The following is an 18154-nucleotide window of genomic DNA, read 5'->3' as shown; positions in this document are numbered from 1 at the left end:
CACCGGCATTCACTAACGATCTTCCTTCAATAGGCGAAGACCAACCACTTTTTACACCCCTCTTCTCCTTTTACCAGGTTTAGGAGATAACCCTTACAAGCACTCACTCTCCTCTCTTAAATAGAATTCTAACTCTTAGACTTAGAGGAGGGAATTTCTAAAGAGATTGTAGCAGCGTTTCTTTGCTTTTAGACTCTTTGTGCTTGTATGCTTTAACTAGGGATGAGAGAGGTATTTATAGGCTTCAAGTTGATTCAAACTTAGAGCCTAAAACTTTCCCATCCCGGGTTCCCCGGGCACGAGCGGTGCTACCGCCTGCGTTCGGCGGTACCACCGCCCAGTGTCAGTCAACACTAACACTGTCCTAGGTGGTACCATCGCCTGGGGGGTAGTGCTGGGTGGTACCACCGCCCAGACTGGCGATACCACCGTCTGACACAATCTCGAAAACTATGCCACGACGGTGAGACTTCTTGGGCCATTGTTTGGGCCTCTTATTGGGCCCAACATAGTTCTTACATGGGCCTAGCTAGCCCCTAATTGGGTTGGCCCAAATCCAAGCCCAATTACATGCTAACTACGAAATCCTAAGACATTTGCTAAGCTAAATAAGTCCCTATGTCTATTCTTCCGGCGACCTTCCGACGATCTCTCAGCAATGTTTCGGCGGACTCCCGGCAAGCTCCTGGACTTCATGACAATATTCTTGGTGAGTTCTGATGAGCTTCTCTAGCAAGCTTCGAGACTTCTCGGCTGGTTCCTCTAGAACTTCCTACGAATGTCCGGACTTCCGATGAACTCTCGAACTCCCAACATAATCGCGTCCTTGACTCCGGGACTTTATTTTACTTTATGCCTTGCTATCATAGTTAATCCTACACATGTAAAAACACATTTCGATCTAGACAATTAATACTAAGCATTAATCAAGTTGTCTGGCATGTCATTGGTCACTCGACGCTTAGTCTGATTCTTCAGTGCATCGTCCTCTCTTACGGCCTATTGCACAATCGGCCAGTTGACTCCACAACTTCGATATCCTTGGTGCAATATCCGTTCTTCTTGGCATGATGCCCGAATCCATGGCCCGAAGCCTTCTGTCGATATGTCGACCGATCCACCGGTCCAACGTCCAATCTTCTGACATGTTCTCCTCCGGCACAACTTGATTCTTCCTGCTTTAATTGTCTCAACTTGATCGAAGCATCCTGCGTCACTCAAAATGCGGATTAAAATATAAACACATATCAATTGGTTTCATCATCAAAATACGAGATTTAACAGGTTTCCCTCGCCTCGAAGGTGATCTTGGGCTCATCGTTTTGTCTGGGGTGTTTTTCTACAGTGGCTCGAGCGTAATCTTTACATCTCAACATGTTGTCCCCACTAGATGCTGGGTTGTCAATAATGGCCTCAATTTGCTTCTCGATTAAGACTTGTGGGCATAGAGAGGGTTCTCGGGATTTTTTGATGTAGTGCCTGAGATGTCCCCTTCAGATGAGCTCCTCGATCTGGTTTCTTATATTATGACATTCCTCGGTGTCGTGGCTATAGTCATGGTAGAATTGGCAATACTTGGACTGATCTTTGGACTCATGGGGAGTTTTCATCGGGTTGGGCGCCCTCAGGAGCCCCTTCTCTTTGATCTGAAGGAAGATTTCCATTCTTGATGAGTTTAGGGGCGATAGAGGGGGCCTCGGTAGTGACAACTTGGGTCAATCGAGCCTCCTCCTTGGTGGCCCCAAGGGTTGCCCATGGGACTGCTCTCCGTGGGGCTTCTTGTGGTCCTCATGCTTCCCTGCTATCAACGCTTCTATCACTACGTACTGGTTGTCACACTGGAGCATCTCGGGGACGATCGTTGGTGGCTTCTCGACGAGTGACTAGAAGAATCGAGATGGTCATAGGCCCATCAGAAATGCCTACATAATTAACAAGGGGTGGGCATCGGGGATCCCTCGGATCTCGATAGCAAAGTGAGCAACGAAATGGGTCATCGTCCTTTTGGCTTAATTCGAGGAGCATGGCCACGGATGGTTTCAATCTTGCATTAGCTAAGAAGTTGAGCTCGAACTCTCTTGCAAGTTGATCGAAGGATGAGATCGAGGATGGCCTTAGTCGATCGCACCACATTCGAGCCGGACCTTGTAGGGTGGTGGAAAATGCTCAACACATGAGGGCGTCGGAGGTGCCGTATAGGGCCATTTGGGCTCGAAATACAACGATATGCTCTATCGGATCGGAGTCACTATCGTAGGTCTCCAATCGCCAGTAGTGACTCGGGGTTTGAGCTAAAACATTCTCGTCCATATGAGGGGAAGGGGCAATTGCCCCCCAAGACCGAAGGTGGAGTGAGCGATGGGTACCTCTTCTCTGGGACGCTCGTCGGGGTTGTACGATGGTTGACATTCCTATAAGATGGCCTTTCCTCTAGTGCCAGAAATATTATGCAACTTCATGCCATGGCCGAGAAGTCAGCACAACTTGGTTTGGGGCATGTATGCGAGGTCGTCAAATGTGGCTTCTAGGCTGGAGTGAGTTGATGTCTGGTCAAGTCGTTCTGAGGGAGATTGGGTCGGTCCGAGGGAGATCGGGTCGAGATGCATTTTGTAGTGCTCCGTCCTTCTACGTTGATCTCCAGATTCCTATACACAGATCAAGGTTGAGAGTGGACTTTCCGACTTAACCCCTTCGAGGCTTAAATCAGTAGAGAGATGTGATGACGAGATTAGATGTTCGCGGTCCAACCCTTGGCACTAGCCCGAAGGTCGGCTTTTATACTTACAATTGGAGGTCACCGTATGCAATCGGTTAATGGCCGCCGATGTCTCAGGCGATCAACCTATACGCCCTGTGTAGGCACTGACTGACCTGCCTGTTCCCGCATCGTGTGGCATCGCCTCGTACAGCCTCAGGTGGCGTGGGCACAGATGCAGGCGACTGTCTCATACGGGTCTGAGGTGTCATATCAATACGGTGCACCACGTCAGTACCAAAGCACCACGTCAGTTTCGATGTGGCGATTGACTGCGGCTACGAGATGGTGCCGGAATATGCCCTATCACAATTCAAGTTCTCCGAGTCTCCCGTGGAAATGTCGATGGTCACGAGACTAGCCATTCCAACTAATCGACGACCAATGTCACTGTGGATTGAAGGGTGTGCCGGTCTTGACACGCTAGTACGTTTTCCATATAGCTGTTAGTGACTCCATTAACTATGTGCTCCCTTGACGTAGTCTTAGTATATTTAGGTTACCTAACTCTAGTAATACTTACCTATAGCATTGGAATTTTTTGGGTGGTTTTGGCTCTGCTACATGACTGGCAATAGAACCTGTTGACGGTAACCCTACCACTAGTGGAACCTTGAACTATGAATTCAGTGCTCAAAGAAATAGTTAGACTGTGAGCTTTATCTTTTGCGCTCAGGATTGTCTCTTTATTTGTCATTTCTTATAAGTTTCTGGTGTGATTTCTCTGCCTTCCTGTAAGCTACTCTCCGAATTTTCGCTTCCCTTGCCTGTTTAATGTGAAAGATGCACAATATATGGTGATCCTCGAAAGCACTTGACTTGTATGTTATTGCAGTAGCGGTGCCACTTATATATGTAGGAGTCATCTGATTCTAAGGACATGAAGGGTCTCTGACACTGGCAGTTCCAATAGAAATGGCAGGCCAACAACAAGGTTGTGAGGAGGTTAGGTTTGGTCATCTAAACAAACACATCCGATCAGGTTAGGTTTGGTCATATCCGGACTGAGGAGGTTTAATCTCATTTAGGATGATCCAGGAACCATCGAGAACACTCCCCTCCCCCCTCCCACCAAATCAATGGGCCTACAATGTCACCTAACAGTGCGGACTTTGGTATTAGTTAGCAGGGAATCCATCTCTATTTAATTGTTGTGCGTGATAATAACAAGTTGTGGTGCTGAGCAAAGCATTCGTCGCTTGTTATGTTACTGGTACAAATCTTTCAAGATTTTGCTCATTGAAAATTTCATCTTGAGAATAGGAAGATTTACATTGTGGTGTCACGCCGTTGATTGCATCCGTGTGACTTTTATGCACCACGTGACAACCCAATCGCCATCACAAGGCAGTGCGAGGAAAAGCGTACCACAAGAATGCAATCTGTTCACATTATATGTGTGTGTGTGTGCAGTCTAGAAATGAAGAAGCAAAAAACTATAGATTATAGAATAGAAATACTATACTATTTCTGAGTAGAGTTCATCTGCATTATACATTTTGTCTTCTCTACTGCTGATACTGTGAGAATCTTTTAGACAAAATAGTACCTACTTTTTCATTTTTTATTGACCAACAGCCTATATGAATTAGGTCATACATTTGAGTCATCCACTTTTTAATTAGTCATATATGCCACAGGAATTCTGATTCTTAATTACTATTTGGCTGATCTCTTGAATCATTCTGTCGTCCTTAATATGTCATCACCACCAATCTTTTCTCCTTCATTCAATATGTTTCCGCATGCATCTATATCTTCATGAATTAGAGCATTAAACAACCTTTTTTCTTGCATTGTTTAAGAGAGATTTATTTGAAATATTTGGTTTCTTTTTCAGAGGAAAAACACGTAGGTGATGTAACTTGTTAGAAACCGTCAGATTGATAAGTACAGAATTAAATTAGCTTGCTCAAGTCTTTCTCTGACACATTATTACATTGTGATGAGCACTCATACTTGTTCCTCTATTAAACCGCTGCACTCCCAGGTATCAAATTCTGCCGATGGAGTGCTTAAGCAGAAAGAACAGCAGTATTCTTTACACAATCCATGCAGATTCAACTCCATCAACTTTATTGAGAACTATTCATTATCAAGCATATATGCATGCCCTACCATGCATAAAGTAAAGTATACATGACCAAACATTATCTGCAAGTCTTAGTCTTCTTCCCTGCTGCTTTTCTCAGCATATCTTATGAATGCTCTCTTTGTCCCTTTCCCTTTCTAACGCCATGCCTGTTTCCTCAGAAATCTCCCACCCACATACGACCTGTTGAAACCAGTCTGCATGCATAGCTAGAACATTATAATATACCCTAGAGAGAGCGAGAGATAGCGAGAGAGAGAGAAGGGATCGGGCAGTACGACAAATTAGTCGAGTAAACAACAAAGGTGCTTGAAGGTGGCCAAGTTGTGGTTGAAGAGAGGCACGTAAACTTCGATGCTTCCATCTCCAACCGTGGATGGAAGCAGGACCAGCATCCCCTCCACTGGTGAGTAGGTCGGCATGAAGCAGAAAGGAGTCCCACCGCCAAAGTTCACGTCATAGAAGGGAAATCTCAACCAACTGTGCACCTCCAAGTTGGGGCTGACCACCCACTCGTTCATGTCCGCCGTCGTCACCAGACCCTCCGCCTCCACCGCCGCCGATTTCGCGAAGTCGATGAACGACCTGAAGTACCGGTCGTCCACCCTCTCGATGCCTTCGTGAATGAGCGCCGCCGCGTACTGTAATGGGCTGTTGATGAGCTCCCCCACCTGCGCGCGAGGGAACGCCCACAGCACCAGGTTGCCCAAGTACTCGTCCGGGACGGGGGGGCTCAGCCTCCTGCGGCCGTCGACGGAGATGCGGACGTCGCTGGTGGTGCGCTCGTCGAGTCCGCGAGCCTTGCTGATGACCCTCCATAAGTGGGCTACCAAGCTCTCGAACGTGCTGTACTGCCTCTTGCTCCCCAGCGAAGCCTTGGTCTTGAGAGCGGTCAGGAAGGGCTTGGTGAAGTGCGCCTTGTGGACGACGATGTCGTCCTTTAGGGGGTCGTCCTTGGCGTTGAACATCTTCTTGGTGGTGAACTCCGCTCCCCGGTGCTGGAACTCGACGCGAGGTGGTTCGCGAGGGACGAACAAGGCGGAGCGGCCGCGAAAGGGGATGGGGTGGATAGGAAGGCCCCGTGTCGCGGCGCCCCACGCGACCAGGAATTTGCTGGCGGCGTGGCCGTCGGCCACCAGGTGGTGCGCCGTGAATCCCACGACTAGGCTTCCGCAGGCGAACCTCGTGAGCTGCACCTGCACCAGCTCCTCCACCCCCTGTATCCCCGGATGCAGGGTCAGCAGAGCCGGCGAGGGCTTAAGAAGACCGGCCACGTCGAGCGGCGCGTCCGACGACGCCTGGAAGACCTGCGCACCGGCGTCGTTAAGGAGGACCACAGGTTCGCCTCGGGCGTCCTCCCCGAGCCGCCCCGCCCACTCCCGGTACTCGGAGAGCACAGTGGCCAGCCCCTTCTCGATGTCGGTGTTCGAGGGGGTGGGCGGCCGGAAGGCGTAGATGACGGCCATGTGGGTGTCGTAGGTGATCTTGTCGAAGACGCTCAAGGGAACATGAAGACAGGTGGAAGTCGGCTCACCTTTGTGTAAAGGCTTGACGATCTTTGACCTCTCCACTCTCACCTTCATGCTTTTACCATCTTCCGGCATGGCTGCAGGTTGAGGAAGCTCTCCTTACACCGCTCTTTGGAGAAGAGCAGCAGCAGCTTAAATAAGCGACAGAGTAGCGGCACTTCGGTGTTTGATTTGTAGTGTTAACCATACAGTGATGGAAAGTAGGATAATACTGACCGACGTCCATTTGGTAGGGTGACCCTCTCATGAATGGAATGCTAGAGTAAGAGACAGTTGGCAGCCATCGACAATCGGCAAACTCTCATGGATCACTTTTGACTTTGAAGGCAACTCATGTTTGACACTTGTCAGTGAAGGATTAGATCGTTTACTGGTGAAGATGTCATCTCAGATCCTACTTTTATAGTGAAGAACAAGAAAACATATGTTTATCAAATTAAAGATCATAATATTTATCATTCATGTCAACTACATCTATGACTTCACTGCTGCCGCGAATCGGGTTGGTAGAGAAGATACCGATATCTTAATCACTTGAATATATTGCATATGATAGCTATAATGGTAGTAGCTACAAATGTAGTGATCGATCCAAACTAGGGTTATAGATTAATGTATAAAATGTTCGTGATAGGGAAACAGTGGCACAGTCATTATTCTTCTGATTCAACTGGTGCCAGACCGTCACTTTGAAATTAACACGAGAGCTCGTACTGTCTTCTCAACATGGAAAGTGTCACGAGACGGTTATTGAAACACTATAATCAAACTCAACTTCTTAATTGCCTTTCCATCGCCCTATCAGACCCCTAAGCTTTCCCTCGATTGCACCACTGATGATTTCGGTTCTTAAGGAACATTAATTTTGGATGATGTGATACAATTCTTCGGGCACCTGAACTCTCATCCCTTATCCATTTTGGATGTGCCTTTATCGTGATAGATAGTGTGCGTGCCCTTGTATATCATTAACTCATGGTACAAGAAACTGAAAGGGGGGTGGGGGGGGGGGGGGGGGGGGACGAGTAGCCAATTACCCTTCGTCAATAAAACAAGTATAAAAATTGAATCCCAAAAGCAGTCGCGGGGGGGTGGGGGGGGGGGGGGGGGACAAAAGAACTCTGCATCTAGGGAGTAACTTGGAGGTGGCTCCGAACTTCTTTTAAATCTTTTTTATTTTTGTTGACTTAAGCATCAGAAGAATCAACTCCAGAAATCTCTCTACACTGACCAATTGTGTAGAACTCTGCATCTAGGGAGTAACTTGGAAGTGGCTCCGAACTTCTTTCAATCGTACCTTTCATCCGCTTGAGTTTCTAGGATAAATTCATGCTTTCAGGACTAAATTGAGCCATGTTAACTATCTGATCAAAAGCACCCGAGCAACATCACTTATGGGTGTCATCGGAACAAGGTCAATCGTGTCGGATCTGAGCCCATTTAGGTTGAAGGTTTACTAACCCCTCATCTTTTGTGGTAGTCCATACGTCCCGTTCAGTGATGACTATGCATGGACGCCATATTATAGTTGGCAACATAAACAATGACATTATATGCATGCACTATGATGACATGAGAAATGACCTAATAAATAAAAATATTATGAATGTTTTTCTTCATAAGTTCTTTTGTTTTTGGAAAAAGAACAAGATGATTGGACTGATTCATCAATAGCCTTAGGTGAAGTCAGAATTCCCAATCAATAGCGGAAGAATTCCTGCGTAGAGATAGAAGACAAAATTCAATTGCATGTATTAAGTCCGTAGGAGTGGACTCCAATCAAAGCCGTAGATAGATATGCAAGATGACGCCTCTTCATCTACCGTAATGGCTAAAAACGCACGCACGTAGAGAGATCGTCATCTATCGGTTTGGACGCAGCAGCGGGCCACTGCGCATCCAATCACGGGACGGGTATGGTGTCCGGGTGGGTAAAGCATAAGTGATCGACGACGAAAAGATGCATGCGGGGGAGCGGGTACGTCAAAAGTCGACCGAACGGGGAAAAGGAGGCTTCGGACTCGCGGAGAACTCGGCCGCCTCGTGTCGGACTCGCCGCGACTCACCGCGGCACAGACCGAGCCACTTGGCTCAGTTTCCATACACGGGCACTCATCCCTAACAATTCTCCTCTTTCAAACCCTTGTATGGCAACAGCGTTACCGTCAGCGCCACCCCCGCTCCCTTAATGATGCAGTTAATGACCTTCCATATATGTATATATATACACATGCGGATCAAGGTTCGGAAACCCAAGGTTGTGTGCGATGCACCGTAATCGCCATGGATTCATCTCCTCCATGCTTCCGTGGTTACGGGACAAGGTTTGTGTTGTTGTGCGTGTTCGTTCCTTTGGTCTTGGTGTCCTTGCTGCTCCTCTCTGTTGATTCCAACGGCCCCACCCCCTGGTTCTCTTCCTTCTCCTTTTCCCTTCCTCTTCATGGTGGCGGTGGTGCACACAAAGAAAAGGATTTGGAGTCTCAGAGAGGTTTCGGAGCACAGGTTTCCTTCGATCGCTCCGGTCATGCTTCTGATGTATCTGTTCCTCCCGTAGCGGCTCCGAGCCCGGTGCAGGGGCCTGTAAGTCCTCTTCTCTCTTCTGTTCTTGCACCAGTTTCTGATTTTACTGCGAAAAAAATATTTAATGGAGGTCATATGATTCTGATTTGGTTTCGTCAATTGATAATATGGTAAGGAAACAGTTTCCAAACTTGGGATTTTTCTTGTTTCTAAGTACTGTTTACTACCTCCATACATGTCCTAGTTTATGTGTAGCCTTCTGCACTTCTATTCTTGTTGTTCTTGCACCAGTTTCGTTTCATTCTGACATATACTTGGAAAGCAGACGATTAATGATTCGTATGTATTAAGAGAGATTGTTTCCAGAATCAAAGTTGAAAATTTTCCTCCATGACATGCTTTAAATTTCATTAATCGTCATGGTGAGGGCTGGGGAGAACTATCTGACCGGAGTCAACTCAACCCATCAAGTTTGGCCGTCAGCCTTCTTCTCATGCATGGTTTTCGGTAGACAGAGACTACAGCCATGGCCATCCCAGAGAGCTTTCGTCTTGGAGCAGAGTATAAGACTATAATTAGACTCAAACATGTGCTGCCACAGACAAATTGGTCCTCAAGTCCCAGGAAATGATCGACAGGACAGCAATGTTGCAACCAATCAGTTCGGTTGTCATCATATTGCCTGGTTCTTTCAGGGAATTGCATCTTGATTCTTGCATTGGGGTCAAAAGGAAGACAAAGCATGTTGAGGAGAATTAAATGCCTAGTTTGCAAGCATCATTTTATTTTTGTAGGGCATCGGATGAATTTTGAAGCCAATTGGGCACATACTCAAAATGTATATTTTCGTATTGTCTATCAGTTTGAACATTAAATTCTGCCCCTTTGGAATCTCTTCGTTAAATTCACTATGTTATTTCACAGGCAATATTACTCTTCGAACACAACACCACCGAGGATGTGATACCATTGCCAAGAGGGCGGAGAAAAAGATACACGAAATTACAGAGACTTGAACTCGGCCTGGGCAGAGCTCGAGCAGCTATCAAGAAAGCATTTCGGAACGCCGGTAATAGAACGGCATTACCCGACAAAGATTATGTTCCGCAAGGGCCATTATACAGGAATGCTTATGCTTTTCACAGGTATAATGGTAATGATCTGCAACATGTACGTATAGTAGAAGCTTCAACAGTTGGTTTGATGTGAAGAAAACATGCATGCAGGAGTTATTTGGAAATGGAGAAGCTGTTCAAGGTGTATGTGTATGAAGAAGGTGAGCCGCCACTCTTCCATGATGGCCCCTGCAGGAGCATATACTCTTCGGAGGGAAGGTTCATCAACAGCATGGAAATGGACTCCCGGTATCGGACTAGGAACCCTGATCTTGCTCATGTCTTCTTTCTGCCGTTCAGCGTCGCCAAGATGGTTAAATTCATATACAAGCCCGAGTCCTTCGATATCTCCCCGATCAAAAAGACCATTGCTGATTACATCGATGTCGTCGCCGAAAGATATCCTTACTGGAACAGGAGCCTGGGTGCAGATCATTTCATGCTTTCCTGCCATGATTGGGTTAGTCTTGTGGGTTTCAATTCATGTTGTCGATCGCTCTGATGTCGTCGCTGTAATCGAGAAGGAGACGTAGTTTGACTGATCGAACAGTCAGTGGTTCTGCAGGGGCCTCATTCCTCCAAAGCCGTGCCTAATCTTTACGGCAACTCCATTCGAGTCTTGTGCAATGCAAACACGTCCGAAGGCTTCGATCCTTCCAAGGACGTATCGCTGCCTGAGATCAACATCAAGACCGACGTCATGGCCGACATGATGGGAGGGCCATCCGCCTCGCACCGCCCCATCCTCGCGTTCTTCGCCGGTGGTGATCATGGCCCTGTCCGGCCGCTGCTTCTGGAGGCGTGGAAGGACAAAGACCCCGACGTCCAAGTCCACGAGTACCTCCCCAAGGGAGTGTCCTACTACGACACGATGAGGAAGAGCAAGTACTGCTTGTGCCCGAGCGGGTACGAGGTGGCGAGCCCGAGAATCGTGGAGGCCATCTACCTCGGCTGTGTGCCGGTCACCATCAACGACCACTACGTGCTGCCGTTCAGTGATGTTCTCGACTGGAAGGCCTTCTCGGTGCAGGTCTCGGTGGAGGACATCCCAAACATCAAGAAGATCCTGATGGGCATCTCTCCGACGAAGTACATCAGGTTGCAGAGGAGAGGGGCGATGGTGCAGAGGCATTTCGTGGTGAACAGCCCTCCCAGGAGGTTTGACGTGTTCCATATGATCCTTCACTCCATATGGCTTCGAAGGCTCAACATCCGCATGCATCGTCCCCAGGTCTCTGATTGATCCCGGAGCCCTCCTCCTCCTGCTGCTTTGATCGATTGTTACCATACAGCCATTTTAATTACAGTATCCGTGAATATCACTGACTTACAGAAGTCTGATTCTTTTTCTTTGGGTTTGTCCATCTCTGGTTGTTGTTGATGCAACCTGAAATCGGCTGCTCTGCACCAGAAATGATGACAGTTTCTAACCATTAAAATTATGAAATCCACATGGTTGTGGTGATCAATCCGTAAGACAGCTCTGTGTTTGCTGGTCTTCAAGATTTTGTGGAAGAAAGTACTTCTGCTTCGATGTTGTCCTCTGAATTCTCCATTGAATCAATAAATATAAAGTTCTGATTCTTATGTTTCATGCGAATGTCTGCCGTCTACATCCTCAATTCTTCATCTCCTCGAGGTAGGCGACGAAACAGATTAACCTGATGTTGTTTCTAAGAGCACCGCTTTTTCTGGATTAATATTCCTCCTGCAGATGAAAGGGTGAACTAAGCATTAAATTCACGAGCAACCGAGTCTCTTGAGTGTCTCGGATTCTAATGTGTTCAACTCTTTTCTGCTACTCTCTTGTTTAGCTTGTACACATTACAAATTTTTAATGCCAAAAGATCAGCTTTCTCTGCTAAATGATGTCCAAGAATTCTCCTTATCCATTGTTTCCCAAGCTGCTTCCTTACCTGGTGTGATCCTTGCAATCAGAAAGGCTGGATCACACCAAACTCAATCCCAGCATGGTCCAGTTCAGGTCAGATGCAGCCCACACCAGATCCCACTGGAAAGTGAAAGGTTTGCTGCATCTGTTCTGAAGGTGAATTAGGGAGGTCAAGTTACATTTCATTGGGAATTATGATCTATGAGTAGACATTAGACCACTTGATAGTTAATTTCTTGAGCTGACAAATTTTGAGCAAAACAAGAATAGTTTAATGAAGTACGATTTGCATTAGGCATGCCTTCTCAAATCAAGATTCTTCAAGTACAAGTGTCTCATGGATGTCCATCAGATTTGGCTCTGACACAATGCCAAAAAAATTCTGATCTTGATTTGTCACTCTTTGGATCAGGGATCACCATTTAAGAACTTCATATAGATCGGTTGTGGCGCCGCAGGCTGGATAGGTTTCTCTATATCATCTACAACTTGAATCTCGTCAAACAGCATATCTGTTGTCAAGATCAATTTAGAACTTCTGAAGTAAAATTAATTAGTAGAAAATAACTCAGTGGCAGGTTGACACATGGTTTAGCTCAATCGGTTGACACTCAGACTCAAACTGCTTTGTTTAAGCTTCGGACCGAATCAGATTTACAGAGGATGTGTCTGTTCTTTCCTTTCTCATTCGTCGTTTAGGAGGTGATGGAAGGAACAAAGTGAGTGAGTGATATACTTTACAAAGCTGACAAGTTTGAGTTTTGTTCCTGATTAACATAAGCTTTATAGAGCTGACACATTTGAGTTTTGTTATGGTCTTCTCACAAGTTCAGAGTAAGCTCCTTCTTTCCAAAAGGACCCAGAATTGGTCGGACATGTCAATTTAACAGAGAGACTTGGAAGCTTAGATCTACTGCTGTTGAACTTGCAGAGGAAAATTACAGATATTGAGAACATGACCTTGATCTGTAATAAGTTTTCATTGTCATTTCCTTTCCTGGCTCATTGCTGGATGCTTCATTTTGCTTGAAGTCATGTTCTTGTTATGGGGACTTGATCCTGTGGAAATCTAGTTTATTCAACCCTAGCAACAATGTGATCTTGATGGACATGCACACCATTTCTGGTCACAGCACACTTTCAAAGCTTAAGAAGCCTGTCTTTGACAGCTTACGGCACCAAATTGTTTAATGTGAGTGCTGGAAGTGTTGAGTGTGTCATCTGATTAGGTGGTCTCAAATAAACAAACTAAAATGATGTGTGTGTGCTGTCTGCTTGAGCTGTCTCAAGTGACTGGAAATCTTTAGCAGTTTGTGATGACTAGAATGGCACATTCAGAATAGGCAATGTCAACTTGAAGTGAACTTTTGAGTGGTTCAGGGAGAATTCCAAAATTTCTGTGATCTATGTGCTGATTGATTGGACTTTGACAAGGCTTGATGACTATGACAGCACTTTGACAAAGAACACTACTGTACAAAACCACATTTGAGTCTTCAGACATTTGTAAGATAACTATATATTAGTTCTAGAGGAGTTGTCAGCTCAAGACACATCAACAAGATAGAAAGAGCTTTCTGATCATGTCTGCTTTCTGGATTTTGCAGCCACATGTTTCTTCCATCTTTGCTACCTCAAGGGTTCCTCTCCTTGATCAAAAACTTCAGAAATAGTGAGATTATAAGATCAAACTCTCTGGCAATGAAGAAGTTGTGCAATGCACTACCAGGAAAATTTGTAGATGAGTGCATAAATGAACATGCTTAGAAGAATACCTTCTGCAATGTTCCTTGGTTAATTCAGAATTTAGGGAACAAAAAATCTCTGTAAAGATTGATATTGATGATTTGTACAAGAGATGCTACCACAACCAAAAGTAATATTGGGTAATATCCAAGTAAAAGTTCAATTCTAGCTGCAAAGAGTAACTGGATTCCTGGATCATTTGTACAAGGTTGCTGTGATTTGCTTCAGAAAAGACTGTTCTATAGAACATATCGTAATGCAATGTAACTATCAGAAAGAGAAAAGAAGAAAGAAAAATCCAATTTGACAGTGATTATTGTCCCTGTGATGTGAATCATTCATGGTTATTTGAAGATTTGCATTCATTAATCATATGAAGCTTCTAGTACTGTCATTAATCTAAAAGTCAGCTCAAAAGCACCTCCTTTTGGTCCAAACAAGACATTGCTACTGTAAGCTGCTTTTGCTGACAGCACAGCTGTGATGCCATCTTCCACATGCAGCATGAGACATTTGCATTGGTGCAGTTCTCTCTTCACAGTCATACACCCCATTGGCCAATTTCTTGTGTTTAGGCAATCACCCAAATGTCGACATCCTGAAATCTAAATGCTGTGATCTTCTTCGATCACATTGCGAGTTGTCTATTGCTCACCCAATTCTGCAAGGTTACTGTGATCACCTGTGGAGCCTTTCAACTCTGTTCTTCTTTTCTGTCACAGAAGAACAGAGCATGTACCTGTGCACTGCCTCCACAGTGACTCTGTGGAGTACCAACTTGAAATGTGAGGTGGGATGTCATTGGTGAGCACTTAGATTCTGGTCTGCAACAACATGAGGTGGCAGCACAAATGCTGGTGAATCTAAGAAATATGTGGCCATGCAACCTTGTGATATCAGTGAGCTGGGAATGCATTGTCCACTACCAGGAATTGTGGACAATGCATATTGGACATCTCTTCTTGCTCAAACTAATTAAGAAGTCAGATCTCCATCTCATCTTTTGGGGACAATGCAGTGGAGTTTGGTCGGAAAGTGTTTGCTTGCTCATTTTCTCATGAATAAAACATGATGCAGATTCTCTCTCTCTCTCTCTCTCTCTCTCTCTGGGGGCTAGATTACCAACGTGTCCTTCCTTCTGTTTATCAAACATGATGCAGGTGTTGAATCACGTTCCTTTCTGAGCTTGATTGACAACTCTTCCAACCTTCTTTGTAGGGAAACATTCCTCTCTCTCTCTCTCTCTCTGGCCTAGATTACCAACTCGTCCTTCCTTCTGTTTAGCAAACATGATGAAGGTATTGAATCATGTTCCGTTTCTGAGCTTTCTGAGCTTGACTGACAACTCTTCCTACTTTCTTCCTAGTAAGTCTTGTAGTAAGTGCATGTGTCGATTCTTTCCCCCTGTTTAAGCTCCACCGACTACTCCAGCTTTCTTTCTTCTTTCCGAGTATAATCAGTTCACTGCCCTAACAATTGAATTCAAGTCTTGTTCTTACCGAGTCCAACCTCAGCACAGACCTCGTTGTTAGTTTGGCAAGTCCCATAGTCCCACATCGGAAAAATGAGATTTGTCATCTCCTATTGGAATTATAAAAAAGGGTCTGGACTTTGAAGTCAGATGCACCACAAGAGGTACCATAAGTGGTACTACAAGAAAAACCTAAGTGTTTGCTTTGGTTTAAGTCCATACTCAGTTATATAGTTTGGACTTATAGTTTGGTTTTTCTTGTTTAGTATTTTCGGGTGTTTTATGGCCTAGGAACATCTTCCTTAGGTATTTGTAATTGTCTCTCTTTTGCGGTAGTAATTTGCTCCTCTTTCGTCCGTGAATGTAGGTCAAAGTCAATTGACCGAACCACGTATATATGGTGTTCTGGTATTCTTGTCTCGTTTTTATTCTTTCCGTTTTATTGTCTTGTTGGGTTGCCAAAATTACCTTGTGGTAAATTTTCTGGGGCTAGCTCTAACAAACTGGTATCAGAGCCTAGTTCTGGGATCTTTTGGCAACGATGACAATAACAAAGATTGTTGTCGAGAAATTCGATAGAAATGTCAACTTCGGCTTGTGGCAACTCAAGATGGAGGCCATTCTGGTTCAAGACGGAGTTGATTTGGTACTACAGGGAGCCGAGAGCATTCTAGATGATATGTCAAAAGAAGAGCTTGCGGGTATGGATAAGAAGGCCCGATCAAGCATCATTCTAAATTTCTCTGACGAGGTTTTACGGGAGGTAGCTACGGAGACTACGGCTAAGAGCATGTGGGACAAGCTTAAAGTCTTGTACATGAAGACGACAGTAGAGAATCGTCTCTACTTGAAGCAGAGTTTATATATGCTTCGGATGACTGAAGGTACATATACACTCTCACATCTTGATAAGTTTGATTCTTTGGTTATGGATTTGGAGAATATAGATGCAAAAATTGATGATGAGGATAAGGCTTTGTTACTCTTGTGTTCTTTTCTCCAATCTTTTAAACATTTTCGTGATACTTTGATTTATGGAAAAGAAATAGTTTTGTATCAAGAAATTAAATCTGCATTGAAAATCTAAGGAGCAGATAGACAGGAATATCACTGGGGAATGTAGAGAGAATCAGGCTGAGGGTCTGGTTGTTAGGGGGAGAATGGATAAAAGAGAATTTGACAGTAGTAGATCTAAATCCAGACATAGAAATTTGGAATGCAGATATTGTCATAAAATGGGGCACATTAAATCTGATTGCTTTAAATTGAAAAATAAATTAAAACAAAAGGAAAATTTTGTTTAGAAAACTATTGAATCCGCTGAAGTTAGTGTAGCAACTGATGAGAATGTTGAAAATATTTTCTCTGCTACTGATGACAGGACGAGGTCTAAAAATGAATGGATTTTAGATTCGGGTTGTTCTTATCACATGTGTCCCAATAAGGATTTGTTTTCCACATATGAATCTTATAATGGTGAAATTATTTTGATGGACAATAATGCCGCATGTGATGTTGTTGGTAGAGGTACAATCTGAATTAAAATACATGATGGTATTGTGAGGACGCTCACTAATGTTAGACATGTTCCTGATTTAAAAAAGAATCTCATCTCTTTAGGCACCATAGAGGTCCTTGGGTGTAAATACACAACTGAAGGTGGAGTTATGAAAGTTTCTAGAAGTGCCCTTATTATTATGAAAGCTTGTAGGTCTGGTAGCTTGTATATTCTGTAGGGAACTATTGTCACAGGTTCGGTTGCAGTTTCGTCATCATCATTGTCTGATTCTGACATCACCAAATTATGGCATATGCGTTTGGGTCATATGAGCGAAAAAGGTTTGAGCATATTGAGCAAAAGGGGTCTACTTTGCGGATAGAGTACTGGGCCACTTGATTTTTGTGAACACTGCATTTTTGGAAAGCAGAAAAGAGTCAGCTTCACTTTTCCGGCAATTCACAAAACGAAAGGTACTTTTGACTATATTCATTCAGACCTTTGGGGTCCAACTCATGTTCAATCTAAGGGTGGTGCTAGGTATATGTTGACTTTCATTGACGATTATTCCAGGAAAGTTTGGGTTTATTTTCTGAAGCATAAAAATGATGTTTTTCTAACATTTAAACAATGGAAGGCTTTGATTGAGAAACAAATAGGTAAATAGTTTAAGTGGCTTCGAACAGATAATGGCATGGAATTTTGTATATGTGATTTTAAAGAATTCTACAAAAATAAAGGAATCGTTCGGCATCGCACTGTTAGGATGACACCTCAGCAAAATGGTGTGGCCGAACGTATGAACAGAACACTCTTGGAGAGAGCGAGGTGTATGATCTCAAATGCAGGGTTGATAAAGGACTTTTGGGCAGAGGCGATTAATATGACCTGTTACGTTGTCAACCGCGCTCCTTCTGCAGCACTTAACTTTAGAACTCCCGAGGAAGTTTGGTCAGGTACTCCTGCCGATTACTCTGATTTTAAAATTTTTGGGTGTCCAACATACATGCATGTAAATGAAGGAAAATTAGAGCCTCATGCTAAAAAGTGCATTTTCCTTGGGTATGCTTCTGGGGTGAAAGGATACAGATTATGGTATTCTGATCCCAAATCCTCAAAATTTGTAATCAGTAGATATGTTAGTTTTGATGAATTGTTTATGTTATCTTCCAAAGAGGATTCTACTAGTTGTACAAATGATAGTGCGCAGAAGCAAGTGGAGCTTGAGATTGGTAGTTCAGATTCCTTTAAGTCGAACTCTTCTACTCAAAGAATGTCAGTAGATGGTCCCGAGTCTACCGATGCAGTTGCTCCAAAGGAAGAGCAATATTCCATAGCCAAGGATAGATCACGGAGAGATATTCGACCACCACAAAGATATGCAAATTTGGTTGCATATGCTTTGTCTGTTGCAGAAGAGACAAGTGAAGTTGGTGAGCCTACTTCCTACTCAAGTGCAGTTTCTTGTGATAATTCCGCTAAGTGGTTGATTGCGATGAATGAAGAAATTGAGTCTCTCCATCGGAATAGAACTTGG

General features: G+C 44.4%; 2 protein-coding genes across 2 annotated transcripts; one reads left to right on the top strand and one right to left on the bottom strand.

The window, feature by feature from the left end:
• Nucleotides 1-4808: 4808 nt before the first annotated feature.
• On the bottom strand, nucleotides 4809-6523 carry LOC103994630 (agmatine hydroxycinnamoyltransferase 1-like). Its single transcript, XM_009415021.3, has 2 exons — nucleotides 5126-6523; nucleotides 4809-5044 (listed from the first exon to the last, which is right to left on the bottom strand). The coding sequence occupies exon 1, from the start codon at nucleotides 6449-6451 to the stop codon at nucleotides 5132-5134; it is 1320 nt and encodes a 439-aa protein (XP_009413296.2). The 5' UTR covers nucleotides 6452-6523; the 3' UTR covers nucleotides 4809-5044; nucleotides 5126-5131.
• A 3612-nt stretch (nucleotides 6524-10135) lies between these two features.
• Nucleotides 10136-11317, top strand: LOC135589108 (probable glycosyltransferase At5g03795). The gene is made up of 2 exons (XM_065081410.1): nucleotides 10136-10471; nucleotides 10577-11317. The coding sequence occupies exons 1-2, from the start codon at nucleotides 10136-10138 to the stop codon at nucleotides 11252-11254; spliced, it is 1014 nt and encodes a 337-aa protein (XP_064937482.1). The 3' UTR covers nucleotides 11255-11317.
• The last annotated feature ends 6837 nt before the right edge of the window (nucleotides 11318-18154 follow it).

The sequence above is a fragment of the Musa acuminata genome, chromosome BXJ1-8 (assembly GCF_036884655.1).
Source record: "Musa acuminata AAA Group cultivar baxijiao chromosome BXJ1-8, Cavendish_Baxijiao_AAA, whole genome shotgun sequence".
Lineage (NCBI taxonomy): Eukaryota > Viridiplantae > Streptophyta > Magnoliopsida > Zingiberales > Musaceae > Musa > Musa acuminata.
Note: the sequence above shows the minus strand (reverse complement) of the source record. Positions and strands in the feature narration are given on the sequence as shown.